General features: G+C 39.8%; 1 protein-coding gene across 1 annotated transcript in view; it reads right to left on the bottom strand.

Moving 5' to 3' along the window:
- Positions 1 to 5,835: 5,835 nt before the first annotated feature.
- Positions 5,836 to 20,046, bottom strand: part of LOC125255218 — a 122,467-nt gene continuing 108,256 nt past the window's right edge. The window contains 9 exon segments of the mRNA XM_048170263.1: positions 5,836 to 6,379; positions 6,478 to 6,580; positions 6,986 to 7,148; positions 7,387 to 7,487; positions 7,489 to 7,633; positions 8,998 to 9,155; positions 11,238 to 11,422; positions 11,503 to 11,622; positions 12,923 to 13,194. Of these exon segments, the coding sequence (XP_048026220.1) occupies positions 6,276 to 6,379; positions 6,478 to 6,580; positions 6,986 to 7,148; positions 7,387 to 7,487; positions 7,489 to 7,633; positions 8,998 to 9,155; positions 11,238 to 11,422; positions 11,503 to 11,622; positions 12,923 to 13,194 (1,351 nt within the window). The 3' untranslated portion in view covers positions 5,836 to 6,275.

Raw genomic sequence — 20,046 nt, forward strand, 5'->3', positions numbered from 1 at the left:
TCGTGCTAAAATGCTATATTTTACGAACGCATTAGCGTATCGTTACGAAACTCAGTATGGGTCCCCAGCACAATACCCTGAAGGAGCCTGAGAAGTTTCAGCACTGCGCCACCTTGTGGTCAAAAGTTATAAAAAGATTTACAAAAATGCTAATAACTTTTGACTATATTGACCGATTGTAATGGAACTTGTCTCAGTAGATTCCTTGGGTCATGCTGAGAACATAGATATCAAATTTGCCATAGTCAACTGAACTTCCTGTCCGTCATATTGTTTTTCTTTAAAAACCTACTTTTTCGAACTCCTCCTAGACCTTTGCTCCGATTTTCACCAAAATTGAACCGTGTCATCTTCAGACCATGCTGACAAAAAGTTATGGATTTCAAGTCGATAAGTCAAACCGTTTTCGTATACCGGAGCAAAGAATTTGAGATATGCTGCAAAAATTACTCTTGAAGCTGTATCTCTACAATGCTTTAACATATTCAGACCAAACTTGGTACGTGTCATCACAAGCATGACATGAGGCAAGATACAGTGTTTCGGCGCAGCGCCACCTACTGGAGTGGAGATATGAAAAATGGTTATTTTTGCTTATAACTTCTGATGGGTTTGACCAAAATTAACAAATTTGGTATGGGTCATCAGGACAATGCCCTGAAGGAGCCTGAGAAGTTTCGGACCAGCGCCACCTTGTTGTCAAAAGTTATAATGAAATTTACAAAAATGCTAATAACTTTTGACTATATTGACCGATTGTAATGGAGCTTGTCTCAGTAGATTCCTTGGGTCATGCTGAGAACATAGATATCAAATTTGCCATAGTCAGCTGAACTTCCTGTCCGCCATATTGTTTTTCTTTAAAAACCTACTTTTTCGAACTCCTCCTAGACCGTTGCTCCGATTTTCACCAAAATTGAACCAGACCATCTTCAGACGATGCTGACAAAAAGTTATGGATTTCAAGTCGATAAGTCAAACCGTTTTCGTATAGCGGAGCAAAGAATTTGAGGCATGATGCAAAAACGACTCTTGACGCTGTATCTCTGCAATGCTTTGACATATTGACACCAAACTTTGCAAGTGTCATTGTCACCTCACTCTGAACATACCGCAACAATTTGGACACAGCGCCACCTATTGGTCGAAAGTGATAAACCAGTAAATCCTCATTTTTGATCATTTTTCAGCTCGTTTGTCTAGAATGATCTCAATAGGTCTTTAATTGCTCACTGTTGCAGTTGGTCTGATGCTCCCAGCTGTGTTGGCTGGCTTCTTGTGCCGTTTTTGTGCTTGGCCCCGTAATTGCTGCTTGCAGCTATATTTATTATTGTTATTATTATTAGGGGCCAAGCACCGAAGGTGCTTAGGCACCTATTGTTATTGTTGGCGTTCCGTACGCTTATTAGGGGCCAAGCACCGAAGGTGCTTAGGCACCTATTGTTATTGTTGGCGTTCCGTACGCTTATTCTTCTTCTTCTTCTTCTTCTTCTTCCGCTCTTGAAGTCTATGGCAGCCCATAGAACCGCTTGCGGGAAAGTTGTGAAATTTGGCATACAGTTAGAGGACAGAATGACCTTTGTCCATAGCAAATTTGGAGTCTCTAACTCAATCCCTCTAGCGCCACCAGCTGTTCAAAGTTGCACTTATGTTTATGCTAATAACTTTTGAACCATAAGGGCTAGAAACAAAATTCTTTTTTTCCTATGATTCCTTGGGTCAAGACGAATCGATTGCATCATATGACGTCATTTTCCGTCATGAAAATTTTTCCGCCATTTTGAATTTTCTGAAAAACCTACTTTTTCGAACTCCTCCTAGGCCGTTAGTCCGATTTTCATGAAAATTGAACCAGATCATCTTCAGACCATGGTGACAAAAAGTTATGGAATTCAAGTCGATTGCTCAAACCATTTTCGAAAAACACACGAACGAATTGTACGTAGCGCTTGCGAAAATAGAAGTAAGGCTGTATCTCTGCAACACTTTATCATATTCAGACCAAACTTGGTACATGTCTTCACAAGCATGACCTGAGGCACCATGCAGTGTTTCGGCTCAGCGCCACCTACTGGTGCGGAGATATGAAAAATGGATATTTTTGCTTATAACTTCTGATGGGTTTGTCCAAAAATCATAAATTTGGTCTTGGTGGATTCGGGGTATCATGCCGACTCAAATGATATCCAATTTTCCCATATCGGACATTTTGGCCGTCGGCTATTTTGAATTTCGTGCTAAAATGCTGTATTTTACGAACGCATTAGCGTATCGTTACGAAACTTGGTATGGGTCCCCAGCACAATACCCTGAAGGAGCCTGAGAAGTTTCAGCACTGCGCCACCTTGTGGTCAAAAGTTATAACAAAATTTACAAAAATGCTAATAACTTTTGACTATATTGACCGATTGTAATGGAACTGGTCAGAGTAGATTCCTTGGGTCATGCTGAGAACATAGATATCAAATTTGCCATAGTCAGCTGAACTTCCTGTCCGCCATATTGTTTTTCTTTAAAAACCTACTTTTTCGAACTCCTCCTAGACCGTTGCTCCGATTTTCACCAAAATTGAATCAGACCATCTTCAGATGATGCTGACAATAAGTTATGGATTTCAAGTCGATAAGTCAAACCGTTTTCGTATAGCGGAGCAAAGAATTTGAGGCATGATGCAAAAACGACTCTTGACGCTGTATCTCTGCAATGCTTTGACATATTGACACCAAACTTTGCAAGTGTCATTGTCACCTCACTCTGAACATACTGCAACAATTTGGACACAGCGCCACCTATTGGTCGAAAGTGATAAACCAGTAAATCCTCATTTTTGATCATTTTTCAGCTCGTTTGTCTAGAATGATCTCAATAGGTCTTTAATTGCTCACTGTTGCAGTTGGTCTGATGCTCCCAGCTGTGTTGGCTGGCTTCTTGTGCCGTTTTTGTGCTTGGCCCCGTAATTGCTGCTTGCAGCTATATTTATTATTCTTCCGCTTCTTCTTCCACTCTTGAAGTCTATGGCAGCCCATAGAACCGCTTGCGGGAAAGTTGTGAAATTTGGCACACAGTTAGAGGACAGTCTGACCTTTGTCCATAGCAAATTTGGAGTCTCTAACTCAATCCCTCTAGCGCCACCAGCTGTCCAAAGTTGCACTTATGTTTATGTTAATAACTTTTGAACCGTAAGGGCTAGAAACAAAATTCTTTTTCCCCCTGAGTCCTTGGCTCAAGACGAATCGAATGCACTATATGACGTCATTTTCCGTCATGAGAATTTTTCCGCCATTTTGAATTTTCTGAAAAACGTACTTTTTCGAACTCCTCCTAGGCCGTTACTCCGATTTTCACGAAAATTTAACCAGATCATCTTCAGAGCATGCCAAGAAAAAGTTATGGAATTCAAGTCAATTCCTCAAACCGTTTTCATAAAATAAGCGAACGAATTGTACGTAGCGCTTGCAAAAATAGACATAAGGCTGTATCTCCACAACGCTTTATCGTATTCAGACCAAACTTGGTACATGTTATCACAAGCATGACCTGAGGCATCATGCAGTGTTCCGGCACAGCGCCACCTACTGGTGCAGAGATATGAAAAATTGTCATTTTTGCTTATAACTTCTGATGGGTTTGTCCAAAAATCATAAATTTGGTCTTGTTAGATTCGGAGCATCATGTCGATTCGACTGATATCAAATTTTCCCATATCAGCCATTTTGTCCGTCGGCCATTTTGAATTTTGTGCTAAACTGCTGTATTTTACGAACGCATTAGCGTATCTTTACGAAACTCGGTATGGCTCATTAGCTCAATGCCCTGAAGGAGCCTGAAAAGTTTCGGAACAGCGCCACCTTGTGGTCAAAAGTTATAACAAAATTTTCAAAAATGCTAATAACTTTTTACTTTTTTAACTCATTGTAATGAAACTGGTCTCATTTGATTCGTTGGTTCATGCCAAGAACATAGATATCAAATTTGCCATAGTTGGCTGAACTTCCTGTCCGCCATATTGTTTTTCTTTAAAAACCTACTTTTTCGAACTCCTCCTAGACCATTGCTCCGATTTTCACCAAAATCGAACCGTATCATCTTCAGACCATGCCGACAAAAAGTTATGGATTTCAAGTCGATATGTAAAACCGTTTTTGTATACTGGAGCAATGAATTTGATGCATGATGTAAAACACACTCTTGAAGCTGTATCTCCGCAACGCTTTATCTTATTCAGACAAAAACTTGGTACATGTCATCACAAGCATGACCTGAGGCATCATGCAGTGTTTCGGAGCAGCGCCACCTACTGGTGCGGAAATATGAAAAATTGATATTTTCACTTATAACTTCCGATGGGTTTGTCCAAAAATCATAACTTTGGTCTCATTGGATTCGGGCAGTCATGCCGAGTCGAATGATATCCAATTTTCCCATTTCAACCATTTTGGCCGTCGGCCATTTTGAATTTTGTGCTAAAATGCTGTATTTTATGAACGCATTCAAGTATCGTTACGAAACTTGGTATGGGTCATCAGCACAATGCCCTGAAGGAGCCTGAGAAGTTTCGGACCAGCGCCACCTTGTGGTCAAAAGTTATTATGAAATTTACAAAAATGTTAATAACGTTTGAATATATTAATCAATTGTAATGAAACTGGTCTCAGTAGATTCCTTGGGTCATGCCGAGAACACGGATATCAAATTTGCTATAGTCAGCTGAACTTCCTGTCCACCATATTGTTTTTCTTTAAAAACATACTTTTTCGAACTCCTCCTAGACCGTTGCTCCGATTTTCACCAAAATTGAACCGTGTCATCTTCAGACCATGCCGACAAAAAGTTATGGATTTCAAGTCGATATGTCAAACGGTTTTTGTATAACAGAGCAAAGAATTTGAGGCATGATGCAAAAACGACACTTGAAGCTGTATCTCTTCAGTGCTTTGACATATTGACACCAAACTTTGCAAGTGTCATTGTCACCTCACTCTGACCATACCACAACAATTTGGACAAAGCGCCACCTATTGGTCGAAAGTGATGAACCAGTAAATCCTCATTTTTGATCATTTTTCAGCTCTTTTGCCTAAAATGATCTTAATAGGTCTTTAATTGCTCACTGCTGCAGTTAGCCTGATGCTCCCAGTCGTGTTGGCTTGCTTCTTGTGCCGTTTTTGTGCTTGGCCCCGTAATTGCTGCTTGCAGCTATATTTATTATTATTATTATATATTGCCCAAACGTATTTACCCCATCGCCAGCTCTGCTAATGGTCAGCTACCGGAATGTCTGAAGTTCTTTTCCAAATGTAGCCTAGCCAATAAGTCTAGAGTTATTTCTTTATTCTTTTACTGTAAATACATGAATTTAGTTTAGGCCTACATCATTTGATGCACTGATCGAAATTACTGAAAATTTGCAGCTGAAACAGCAATTTACGCGCTTGTCTAGAGGGGAAACTTATATAGCGCAAACTTGTGTCTAACTTAGAATTTAGACCAGCTAAAATATATTGTTAGACCAAAAACATCTTATCAATCAAATAAGTAACAAAGACATGTAATAAAGTAATAAATAAATTTAATAAAAACAGAAAGACATCTATTGCTTCAGCCTTATTCAAAGGCCCCAGAAACCAGTTCGTTTGTTATTGAAATTTACTTTTTCTTTTCACCTGAGTTCACCTTCCTGAAATCTAGAACAATATAAGAGCATTTTTTTGGCAATCTGATCACTGACTGAACATCACCACATCTTGCGTTTCTAAAAGGAACAGTTCAACCAGTGCAGCAACATTCTTCAAAGAAAATAAAATAAAGTAAAAATAGCAACACTCCTCCCATCCATATTGTTAAAAATATCACATTTATTTATTTATTTCCTCATTTTGGATCTTTTACATCTTTTTCATACATGCCTTATACTAAATACCTGAATAAAATATTACAGCACAATTTTTAAGAAAAGAAAATCATATTAGTTAGATTTCTATGATTATAATATCAGATTTCCACAGAACAGGAATGACCCAGTTATGTTTTTGCATGATTTGAATAAATGTGATGGTCATTGTTATTGTAGCACATCCTTGCAAGTAGTACACAATAAATGTAATATATAAAAATTAAAGTAAATGATTAAATAATTCATTTTTTATGCCACATAAAATATCAGTTATGAAATAAAGAAACGTTTAGAAACCCACAACCACTGTGGCATCAACATTTTGTTCAACATTAATTAAAATGGGATAAACAATATGCATGTAAAATGTCGTGGAAATAAACTAAAAGTGTGTCAGGACACTCATCAGAGCAACAAGAAACACCATCAGAGAACCACACAGACAAGAAGCCTCAGATACCTTCACTTGATCTGGAACCCACTTATCTGTGAACAGGGAATATAATGAAATGAAATGTAAAGATTCATGACAGAAATCATCTGTAACCTTTATTACAAATGAATAAAATAAATGAAATGTTCACCTGTGTTCCCTCCAGACAACATCAGAGGACCCATGGATATGGAAGCACTGTCATGGAAGTCCAGAGACCTGCGCTCTCTCCGCTGGTGTCCAGAGTCACAGTCCTGATAGAGAAAAGAGCAAAATCCAGCGGTGTGAATCCCTGTTTAATATCACTGAACAAACAAGAAACATTAAGGAGTGCACAAAGTCTCCAGAAGAGGGCAGTCAAAACACAAAATACAACCCTTTCTTATATTAGTGTTTGATCAACAAGGGTTTATAAACTGAAGATTTCTAAACCTTTACATGTACCATTTACCCACCACATTTTACTAAAGATACTTTACTATAGATAGATATATGCACAGAAAGACAAACAGACAGACAGACACTGGCTAATATAATTGATGAATTAGACTGAAATTCAACACATGCATTGAAAAGTTATTTCACAACTACAAAATTAAAGATACACTTGAAAATTTAACATCACGATTTTATGAAATATGGAAAGTTTGTAAACTGACCATTGAGCAGCGATTGCTTGACAGAAGGCAAAGGTGAACAGCACAGTGCAGGTAAAGCTTAGTGGAGTTTGCAGTGAAGATGAACATCCTGAAGGAGAAACGGCTGGATGTTGAGACGCCGTTCTGCAGCAGCTCCACTGTGTCGTCATTTGGATTGGGACACCTGAGAATATCAATAATGATTTTTTTTTTTTCATTTGAAAGACATTCGATACAAAAAAGTCTCCTGTAAATCATCGCACGTTTGTATTCCATGTACAAAAAAAATGGAATCTTGTGCTTTAGTTCTGACATACTGAAAGACAAAGCATGTAAGGCAAACAGTACATGATTATTATTTATTTAGTAAAATAATTAATTTGAGTTAAGGCTTAAAAGAATAAAAAAACGGCATGCTTTACTCTGAAACGATGAGATCCCAGCGGAGGCTGTAATCAGGATCATTCACAGGTGTAGCCCAACACGTGTCCATCACCAGGGCAAACTGGCGGCTGTCGACCCCCCTCAACACGAACTTCCACATGCATCTCCTGGTTGAGCTCTGCATCCACTGCACCAGTGAAGGGCCGGGTAAACTCATTATCCTGATATGCAATCATCCGAACCTGATATCTGCCTTCACCAGTGGGAAGAGTCTTGTGCACAATGCTGATGAAATATTCAAGAGCCATTAAAAAAAAGAAGATCTCAAGTTAATGAAGAGCATATATTCTTGGAGTATATTCACATACAGTGGCAAGAAAAAGTATGTGAACCATTCGCAGAATCTGTGAAAATGTGAATAATTTTAATAAAATAAGAGGGATCATACAAAATGCATGTTATTTTCTATTTAGTACTGTCCTGAGTAAGATATTTTACATAAAAGATGTTTGCATTTAGTTCACAAGACAAAACAATAGCTAAATTTATTAAAATAACCCCATTCATAAGTATGTGAACCATTGATTTTCAATACTGTGTGTGGTTACCTGGATGATCTATGACTGTTTTTTTGTTTTGTGATGGTTGTTCATGAGTCTCTTGTTTGTCCTGAGCAGTTAAACTGAGCTCTGTTCTTCAGAAAAATCCTCCAGGTCTTGCAGAAATTTCAGTTTTCAAGCATTTTTGCATATATGAACCCTTTTCAACAGTGACTGAATGATTTTGAGATCCGTCTTTTCACACTGAGGACAATTGAGGGACTCAAACTCAACTATTAAAAAAGGTTCAAACATTCACTGATGCTCCAGAAGGAAACACGATGCATTAAGAGTCAGGGGGTGAACATTTTTGAACAGGATGAAGATGTCACAATTTTTCTTATTTTGTTTAAATATCATCGTTTTTCATTTAGTACTGCCCTTTGGAAGCAACAGAAATACTTGCATGTTTCCCGGAAAAAAAAAAGTACAATTTACCTTGATATTTGAAATCAAAAGTTTTCACCCCCTGACTCTTAATGCATCGTGTTTTCCTTCTGGAGCATCAGTGAATGTTTGAACCTTTTTTGATAGTTGAGTTTGAGTCCCTCAACCGTCCTCATTGTGATAAGATGGATCTCAAAATCATTCAGTCACTGCTGGAAAGGGTTGAAATATTCGAAAAAAGCTTGAAAACCGAAATTTCTGCCATACCTGGAGGATTTTTCTGAAGAACAGAGCTCAGTTTAACTGCTCAGGACAAACAAGAGACTCATGAACAACCATCACAAAAAAACAGTCATAGATCATCAGGCAACCACACACAGTATTGAGAATCAATGGTTCACATACTTATGAATGGGGTTATTTTAATAAATTCATCTATTGTTTTATCTTGTGAACTAAATGCAAACATCTTTTATGTAAAATATCTTACTCAGGACAGTACTAAATAGAAAATAGCATGCATTTTGTATGATCCCTCATATTTTATTAAAATCATTCACATTTTAACAGATTCTGCAAGTGGTTCGCATACTTTTTCTTGATACTGTATATTTACTCATTTTTATACTGTGCATTAGTTTTTCCTGCTTAAAAGATTCCCACCTCTCCAGTGGGTTGATTTCCACATTCATGGAAAGTGTTTGTGTTTGAGGATAAACACAGCTGAAAGAAAGCTTCAGGATTTTCTCTCTGCTGATGAGACCTTCTGACCTTGGTGTCCCCAGAATAAAGTTATCATAGATGAAGTGGGTGCCGTTAGCCTGTGGACAACAAATATAGCATTTTATAATTTAGCCTAAATTAAATTCAAGCAGTGGCGTGCAGTGGTGTTCTGAAATGAGGAGGCACATTTTTTATTTATTTATGAATCAATGTAAATTCATGCATTACTCTTAACGTTGACACATTATCCTTGTTAAATGAACATTACTTTACATTACATCAAAAAAGAAAAAAGAAACCAAATACAATTCTATTTTGTGATTTTACAGTATTGTAATAAATGTTCTATTTATCAAAACCAAGTCAATCTCATCAAGTTACACAGTCTGTCACACACATGAATTGTATTTTTAATTTCACCAAGATGATTGCACTAAAAACCCCCACAGTCATCATGCTTTCAGTCCACTTCAAGTTTGATTTTGACGTGACATAAAGCGGTGATATATAACTGGGTGATCTGTTTACTTACTTTTCAATTAGTCTTCCAATTGATGCCATCATTTGTTCATTCAAACTGACTCGCGGAACGCACACGTCAACAAGAGGCGGGATTTATTGCACAAACCAATCATATCCAATCATAACCAATTACATCCAATCATAGCGCGATGGAGACATTGCCTCCTCTCACGTGACTTTCCCCCATTCATTCTCAATTACCCCCCCCACAAAACCCACCGCACGCCGGGGGGTCTGATGATTTTATATGGTTTTCTATGAGTGAAAAGGGAGGCATGACTCCTGCAGGCCTCCTGCTGTAACTTTACCTGCAGGTGTCGCTGTTGGGCAGTGTTCCTTTAGAAATAAGCGTGACTTGCGCTCTTTTTAATGTCATAATTTGCAATATTTGCGTTGTTTTATATGTAATATGGATTATTTTCCCATCCTATTTTTTTGAGGAGGCACTGCCTCCCTTGCCTACTCGGAGGAAACGCCCCTGAATTCAAGATATTTAAAAAAGGCAGCAGCTATTTGCACTATAGCAGTGTTTTCTTTACACCAAGTAACTATGAGGGAAAAAGAAGAAAAAAGTTGTTAGATGCTATTTATATTTAGTGCAAATAGTGGCAGATACTATTTGCACCTTAGCGTATTGTAGTAATAATATTATAAAATAGTCTGTGATAATCATAAATGTATGCTACTCCATTGGGACATTACTCGTCTCTGTTCCTAAAGCCCACACTACACCTTCTTCTAACTCTACCATATTAAACCTGTTGATCAGTAAAGTAGTCCTTGAAGGTCCAGGAGGGGGCCATGGTTTATGAGCTACACGTGTTGCGGTCAATGTCTCAGCCTGTCTGATCAATGCGAGGACATCACATCCAGTTTCAATCATAGGCCAATTAAATACCTGTTAAACATTTTATTTCTACTAATAAACACCTGTTGGGCATTTTATTTCCACTTTTCGAATATTTTCTTTGTTTTTCTTAAAAATATACACCTCTCTGAGCTGATATGCATTGGGAAAAGGGAGAAGATTGAGCTTGGAAAACGCTGATTTGAAATCTGGTCAGTCACGTCAAAAGCTAACACAAGCCGTTTTTCTCTCCATTCCACTGCTCTTGTTTACAGATGTGTTTCTTTTTGTCTGGCTTAATCAAAGTTAGAGTAAATAACCTCTGCCAATGAGGTGGGCTATTTGCACATAGTTTAAATAGACACTCCTTAAAAAAGGGGAGAAGAAAAGGTTCTTCTTTTCTTTCTTTCTTTCTTTCTTTCTTTCTTTCTTTCTTTCTTTCTTAACTAGTTCAACTTTATATATAACATTAAAAACTACAAAGCACAAAACGTTGCATCAGTAAAGTGAAATAATGGTGAGTTACAAATAAATGGTGGAGAATGTGGGCACAGGTTCCAGTCTCTTTTATGGCATGGTGTTGTGCACCCTTCCCCACTGAATGTCTCTGAGACTTTGAGAAGTCTGTAGGGCAGTCTGTTTGAGCCCTTTATTTTCTTGTTACAGATTCAGTACCCTTACAGACCTCTCTAGTGACTTCTCAAAGAACAACAGAGATTCCCCAAGTGGTCAGATCTAACTGTGTTGGTTCTACAGACACTACAAATATTTAGATGGTGTATTTGAATAGTTAATACATAGTTAAACCTACCACAAGATTTGTACCACAGATGTGTCCATCATTATCAAAATGGAATTCCACTCTGCCATTCCGGACCGTTCCTTTGCAGCTGGGATCATTGAGGTGTAAGACATCAGCTTGAAAACCAGCCTCAAAGAGCTGACAGCGAGACACAGACATGGAGCCAGAGCTGCTTTCACAGGTTTCTAAGGAATCTGAACAAAACAAAAAAGTAAGGCAATTAATGACTGAAAAAAAAAAAATATTTCATAGTTTCTGGTTGATTGATACCAACCAAAAGTGTCAGGTTCTGGTTTGGGTTGATCATCGTCACACAAACAGCCATAAACACCATTTTTCTTCCCACACCATTCATTCTCAGAGCAGCGGAGTTCAGAACAGCGATCTCTTACATCTAAGTAAAAAAACACAGAAAAATGAAATACAACACAAAGACAATGAGTCATGCTAACAGAGCCAGATATAAATGTTCGATATAAATGCCCTCTGATACCCCCTTTCCACCAGCACGAACCGGGTGCTAGTTCAGAGCTAGTGCTGGTGCCAGTTCGGAGTTGGTTCAACTGACGAGCCTTCTAAGAACCGGTTTGCCTTTCCACGGGCTAGAGAGCCAGGACTTACGTCACTGCATACATCTCATATTTCACAGCAAAGCTAGCGCCGCAGTGCCAAACACAAATACACCAGGCTCGTTTGAGATGCATCGGTTTCTCGCATAGCGATCGGCGCATGACATCGAAGCTCCGTGAGAACAATCCAAAAACAATCGGTATGCGCTGCTCCGATGCATCTCGAACAAGCCTCCTATCAACAATCGCGGATGTTTCACTACTGTTGATGCTCATGGCTTTGCGAACCTACATCAGCATCCAAACATGGCTCGACGTAATTTGTATATAGACAGAGATTACAATCGAGCTGCTATTAGCTTGATTAGCTGTTATTTCAAAAATGGCGGTCACAAGTTTCTTTTTGATCAAGGTAACCCCCCCAGCCCCTGACGCAAGCGGTTCTTACTTCTAGCCCAGCAATGTTTTGGTGCTACTTACGAACCACTTTTCCTGGTTCGGAGCTGGTGCTTTGTGTGTCGAAAGACAAAGAACTGATTTGAAACTAGGCTCTGGCTCCGAACCAGCACTCAAACTGCCTTGGTGGAAAAGGGGTATAAGTTCTCCACATGTGAAATCTGTAGCAGAGGTTTCTTTTTACCCGTGATTTGCTGTAAATTCCAATATACTGCTGCCTCATTGTGACAGGCAGTGTTGGACAGTAGCATTGCTAAAAAAAAGGCTTAATGGTAGTGCTGCTATATTTTATTTTAAAATCATGACTATTAAAATCATAGGCTTTATGAGCTAATAATGTCCAATTTATGAATTAATCATGTTTTTAAACAGTCATTCTTTTCTATGGATTGGTCAAATGGGTTATAAAAATGATAAAAATCAGATAATGATATTAATCATTCAGACAGCTCATTCATCCACTGAATCATTTGGAATCAGTTTCTCACTCTAAAAATCACAACAGGAACACAGAGGACAAAAAACAAACTTGTATCCTATGGACCCTATTACCCCTCCCTGCTACTTTATCTAAAGGTCATCTTTCAGGTTAGTTCAGAAACCTACATTTTAGTTACACTGGTAACAAAATCACAAAATATTCTGTGCTGAAATGTGATTTTGACTTACCACACCGCAGACCCGAGCGCCATTCTGAGATCTGTGTCCCCAAGATGGCACAAGCTGTTTCATAGGCTTCAACAGCTGAACATAGCATGCCATTGGCACGTGTGTAGAGACACAGATCATACACACAAGAGTAGTAATAAGGTGCAGGGTCAATATGAAGATGGCAGTTCTGGAAGGGGCCAGTGGTGTTAGTGATAATACTACAGAGATCAGAATACCTCTGCCTGGATGGACACTCATCAGCATTACCGGGCTGGTCTCTGATACCACAGCTGAAGAATACAAGGAAACTTCAGGTCAATTATATGCCAATACTATTTCACCATTTGGATAGTTTTCAGGTGAACAGCAAACATCATTTGCTATATTCATTTGCATATTTTGAACTAAAGCAGTGATTTTCTTTTATTTTGAAGCAAGGATTTTCAGAAGAGGTTTTACAGTGGGCACTGAGTGGTGACTCAACAAAGTAAAAGTAAAAAGTTTAACATTAAACAAATATGAACATTAGAATGAAATCATCAACATTTGGAAGCTACTCTCTCTCATTATTTTGGCTGCTCCCAATTCACAGTTGCCAGAGTGGAGTCATCAGTAATTCAACACAGATTTTACTCCAGATACCTAATCATCTAAATAGTCCTTTAACTGATGCAACCCCGAGAGTGCAGTAGCATGTGCAACCTTACTGGCTGGGACACTCACACTTACTCTATTGGAAATGTAGTGCAACCAATTCACCTAACTTGCATGGCATTGGAAACCCACCCTGACACAAGGAAAACATGTAAACCCCATACAGAAAGGACTCTTGATTCAGCAGGGACATGAACTAGTCAATAATAATCCAATTAATGCATTTATGCAAATACATGACATTTTTGCAGCATTTACTTCTGTCAGCAGCAATTAATTCACTCAATTTACTTTTCTGGATTACTTTCATCCAAAGTGACTTGCATTGCTTTCAATATATATATATATTCATTTGGAATCAAACCCATAGCTTTGCATTTGATGGTGTCATGCCCTGCTGTTTGAGCTACAAGACATCCACAAAACATACAAACCTTATTTCCCTTTCCACCACTCTAACAAAACAAACCCGAGGACACATTTTTGAATTATGACCCATCAAATTAAAATTACTGTCTTAAAGTCTCATGGATCATACCCTGGAATGCTGGTGTCTGATCTCCAGCTGTGGCCAAAGGAAATGTCATCAGAAGCAAGTTCTCCACTGGGCAGCACTTTGTCATCCGCAGGATTACCATTGAAATTTCCACACATTCCACATAGAGATCCATAGAATCTTTTGCTCACCCTGAATAGAAGGCTGTTATGTCCATCAAAATGTACAATGAATTCATTCAGTGCATTTAGAATTACAAATCCTTGCTCCTCATGTAGCTCTACAAGATCATTGATTTGATAAGCTGGTGTGTCAATAGGATTTCCATCAACCTGAAGGAGAATTAGAACATTTCGACATAAGAGAGAAAATGAGAGAAGTGTAAGTCTATTGAAGTGTATATAAAAAGTATGTAATTTAAAACGTAACTTACTTTAACTCTTCTGTTCTGCCCAATAGTGATGTGTGTCTGTTGTCCATGTTGTGACAACCAAACATCCACTGCAGAAACAAATGACACTACCATGTTCCCCCGGTGCCTGTTGGTGGCCACCACACGGAACCCCAGATCACTGTCTGTAACATTTCCGCAGGTCTGGGCAATCTCATACGAACACGTTCCCTGGAAGGTTTAACAAAATACACATAGTCTTCATTTCTTTCATTTCCCTCACAGAAATATACTGACATTGCATACATTCATATATTTTCATATATTTAATATGTTAAATACATTTGCAGTCAAACTTGTTTACATATTCTAAATAACCACCCTTTGAATAAACTTGAATGTTATTTGTCCTCTACTTCTGGGACACAGTTTTCTGCAAAAAAAAAAAAAAAAAAAAGTTTACCAGTTCATACCTGAAAGTGGGCCACAGCTCCATCAAAGGTGATGTAGTGGGGGTCACCCCAGACTGTGCACGTGGACATTGTACTATAGCAATCACGATGTCCATTTCTGACCGCACACTCCATGGGCGCTGAGCAGAAAGATGCAGTGCAGCGTAGATCATTCGGAGCAAAACACTGACAGTGTTGGGAACACGTTGAATCCCAGAACTGTTCACCAATCTACAAAATCAACAATGACAACAAACTTTACATTTCCATAAAACGAGGTCAGCGAGTATTTTTACATTCAAAAAAGCATCCTGGTATCACCATGTAGTTTTTTTAGGAGCACCATGCAAAAGCAATGGAATGTAAATATATGGTATATCAAATACTATGATTATACCATCTTTGTACTATGGCACTATGTGTTTTAAGTGTTTGACATGATGTATGTTGCCATAATATGCTGCCCTATATAATAAGGTTTAACATAAAAACATAATGTTTAATCCTCACATGATAGTAGAATCCATCATACAAGCAGCCACATTGCTCCACTGGTACACAGAGTCCTCCACTCCTCACAAATCCCTCATCACAGAAACAACCTTCTGAGCATGTGTGTTCACAACTAGCATCGATGCTGCTGGCGCATGTATGACCACAGTCTGTGCCACACACCTCATAATGACTGTTTGGGATGTTTGATGAGCAGTCCATGACTGGAAATGCAATTAATAGTTTGTACAATATTAAATCTTTGTGATAAAAGGAGAGCAAAATTCAATAAAGAGAACAAATTCATCTGAAGTTGGTCTATTTACATATATCTCAGCTACATCTCCAGTCACTTACCACAGGATGCAAGTTCTCTCCAGGGGTAGACCATGGCATTGACAGATTGACAAGCACTTACATAGGATTGGATAGAGCGACACAAAACATCATTACGGTTCCCAGAGATGCACACATCAAAGACACAGTTATCAAAGTAGGCCTGTGGAACTACAGAACCATGGCAGAAGCTAAAGGGGCCCTGGTTGTCTCTGATGATCTGACACAAGGCTTGTGAGATCAGAGTTGTGCTCTCATCTTGGCAATGGCCAGGATTGCTGTCCCCACGGTCATTGCATGTGATGTTGTCCTCAACCTTCCATGCTGCCCCAAAAAGGTCTGCTGACGGTGCCAGAGAACCTGACAGAGTGAGAAAGTCATCCTCGGGATGGCCATTAAAGTTGCCACAGATGCCACACATAACTCCACTGTATTCTGCTGGCACAACAATGTTTACCTCCCAGGAACCACCATAACTGACACTGAAACCAAAGTCAGTTGAGACATATATAAACTGTCCTGTTGAGTAGACAGACACCCGACCAGAGTCAAGATAAACAGGGAGGTTTCTGGTCTCTTCATCAACCTAATTGAAGAAAAAGTAGAGCTTGTTTATACAAAATAATCTTATCAATAATTACAACAGTAATTTTTTTCATATCACATTTACAAATTACAGTGAGAGGGACATGCTTACCTTAACAGCAGAATAACTGTTCATGTTCCGTGACATGTGCACAAGATGCCCTGAGACGTTGACAAAAACTTCAACAGTTATTGACACAGGCCATCCATGCCATGCTTCATTTCTTGCTTCCACCTGGAAGTGTGGTAGTCCATGAGTGTCATTACACACTGTGGCCAGCACATATCGGCATGTGCCTTGAAAGTCAAAGTAGGTCCTATCAAAGGATATATAATGAGGATCTCCAGACGCAGAACATCTACCATGTGGACGAGGATGGCAGCCATACTCCCCCTCCACCACACGACAGATTTCCTGTTCACTGCAAGATGATGGTGTGCAACGGACATTTCCAGTGATTCCATCACAGACACACAGGGACTGGCACTCTTCACCACGCCAGAACTGCTCTCCAGGCTGCCGATAACGGCCATCATAGTGACAGCCGCAACCAGTGGGGGGAACACAGCGATCTCCATCCAGCACTAGTCCATCATTGCACTGGCATCCCCCCTGGCATGGCAAAGCGCACTGGAAGGGAAATGAGAGGCTAGGGCAGGACGCCGGACAGGATGTGCCACACAGTTCAAAATGTGTATTTTCTGGACAGTTGGGATCTGGGATAATTAAGAAAAAACCAGATGGAAAATGCAATGAATAATAAGCATTTAGAAGAAGACGTATAGTTTAATTCTGAAAATCTTATCAAGATACTAACCACAGTGGGTGATACTCCTCCACTCTCCAACTACAATGCCATTCTGTTGGCAGTGCAGTGTGTACCCTCGCAGGGCTTCACATAGAGCCTCCCTGGCACCGACCGTGTGCTCCAGCATCTGAATGCAGTCTTCAATTCTTTGCCAAGGGTCTAGTGTTCTGCTGCACTCAGCAAATGGTCCATCATTCAATGCCATGATGCTGCAGCGCTCACGGAACTCACTCCTATTCTGATTAAGTCCTGGATCCCAAATGTCAGCTGGGTCCTCACAGTGGGCTGACAGGGATCCGTCACGCCAGCTGTCCGCAAAAAGCTGAGAGTCATCCAGCAGGACACCATCTGGGCTGTAGAATTCATCATTAATGTTTCCATTCAAGTTTCCACACAGACCTCCAAGTGTACCATTGTAAGTGGTTGGAGCTGTGATTCGAACAATGTGTGGCCAGTCAGCTCTAATCGTCACTCCAAAGTCCGTCTCCAAAACAAAACCCCTCACACTGCTGTGATAGATGCGGATCTGACTGGAACCAACACTGATGGGTAGACTAACCACCTGTCCATCCACCTGAGGAGAATAAAAATGTTAATTGATCTAGCATATGAGTTTGAAATAATATAGTTAAACTGTTGCAAATAAATGAAAAGCTAAGATTCTTTAGCCTACCTGTACATTGCTACCTTCTCCCAACTCAATGGAAACATGAGTTCCTCCTGCCTCAAACTTCAGGAACCTGGAAAAGCCTTGAAGGCCTCTGGGTATTTTCTCCACTGTCAAAACAAAGTATGGTAGTTGGGATGGCCCCATCACTCTGGCAAGGGTCAGTCCACAAGCTCCTGGGTATCTGAAAGTTTGTCCATCAAAGGTGTGGTATGAACCCAGGCTTTCAACCGAACAGGTAGCATAACTGATGGGTCTGCAGCCCCTCACACCATTACGGAGTCCACACACCTCTGCTGGACCACACTGGTGCTGATAGCAGACCATTGACCTGCTACTGCAAACACACTGTCTCCCACAGTCCTCATCCAATACTACTGACTGTCCCTCAGAGTAATAGAAGCCCTCAAATGTGCAGCCACAGTTCACTTCAGGCACACATTGCCCAGCACTGAGGATGTTCCCATCATCACAAATACAGCTCTCCTGACTGGGCAAGGGACAGTTTATTGGGGCAGATGGGTTGCTGCAAGTTGCAGGGCAGCCTGTTCCGTGGGACTCAAAATGACTGTGTTCAGGGCATATGATTTCTGGAAATGGAGGGCAGAAATAAGAATATGCATAAAACTCTGTGATCTTTTAACTTGCACAAATATTTCAGTTGCATTAGGTTAAATGCCAAAGTTACTTCTAATACAGATATAACAAGGCACTTACCACAAAAGCCTGGTTGTCTCCACTGCCCTAGTTGTACACCCTGCTGTTGGCATTGAGCAGAATACACATTGAGAGCCTGGCACAGAATAGGCTGGTACCCTCCTCCTAAGCAAAGATCATAGACACAGTTCTCTATGTAGGTCTGTGGCGAAAACACAGAGTGGCAAGATGCAAAAGGCCCCGAAACATCTCCTAGGATTCCACAGTGGTTTGTGTCACTGTAAAGGCTCATTTCACTGCTGGTACAAACCGCACAAGCAAGGCCTGTGCATCTGACATCATGGCACTCAGGATCTGTGTCCCCCTCTACCTTCCAAGAGTTGGCAAAGTCAACATCCGAGCTCAAGATCTCCCCAGAGATTGAACGGAAGTCATCTTCAGGATGTAGGTTATAGTTCCCACACAGACCACATGTGGCATTCTGGTAGTCATAAGGTACAGAGATGGTGACATAGCTATATGCATCATAGGTCACTAGAAGACCAAAATCTGTGCTGATGGCCACGGAAAAACCTGACTGATACACTTGGATGGAGCCATTTTGGAGGGTAAATGGTGTTGCTAGAAAGGTCCCATTAACCTTGACAATGTTGACAAAAAAAAATTAGGAAGATTGAATAATGGCTGAAATAAAATCAACATTACAGCAATATAGTGATATTTACCTTTGCCTCATAATAGTGATCTTTGACCAGTTCAATTTCTTCATTATAGACAAATACTCTGACCATCCTAGTCCATGACACATGTGTACTAGCCCGATGCTCATTTTTGCCCTCAACACGATAGTACGGTAAACCATTTCCACAAGCCTAAGCAATGATACAAAATCGGAATCAGTAAAGGACTGTACAATGTCTTCTACAATAAATAGAAAGCCATAGCAGCATTACTAACCTCAGACAGAACATATGTGCAGGTTCCTTGAAAGTGAAATATCTGATTGTCAAAGGTGTAGTAATGAGGATCACCGGAGATAGTGCATGTTTGCCGCTGAATGTTCTGACAAGAGTATTGGAAAGCAGCTGGACGACAAGCTTGGGAAAAAGTACAGGTCTCAAAGCTGCACTGGAGACCACTTCTAGTACAGGTGCATCTCTGCTGACAGGTGGCATCACTCCAGAAGGAGTCTCCCAGCTGCACTGGAAAACCTATAACAAAGAGTTTATGGATATAAACACCAAAAATCATTTGTGTAATTACTGGAAGGCTTACTGGATGGCTCACTAACATGGTATAATCACATTTGAATAGATCATTCATAGTCTTTTGCAAACAGTAAATATTGCACGTAATCAGGGAAGCAGCATTACCATTAAATTGACAGCCTTGTGTTCCGTGATCTGTTCTGAAGGCCCATCTGCCTGGCACATTGACATTGCTGCTGTATGATAGGGCTGTGATGTCATTCTGGAGTGATCCAGTAATTGAGAAATGGTGACTTGAGTCGATGGTGTCATAACCAGCCTAATGATAAAGGAAGACATCCAGATGTCAGATTAGTTAGTCATAAACAATTCAATACATCATATCCAATCTGTTA

The sequence above is a fragment of the Megalobrama amblycephala genome, linkage group LG20 (genome assembly GCF_018812025.1).
Source record: "Megalobrama amblycephala isolate DHTTF-2021 linkage group LG20, ASM1881202v1, whole genome shotgun sequence".
Lineage (NCBI taxonomy): Eukaryota > Metazoa > Chordata > Actinopteri > Cypriniformes > Xenocyprididae > Megalobrama > Megalobrama amblycephala.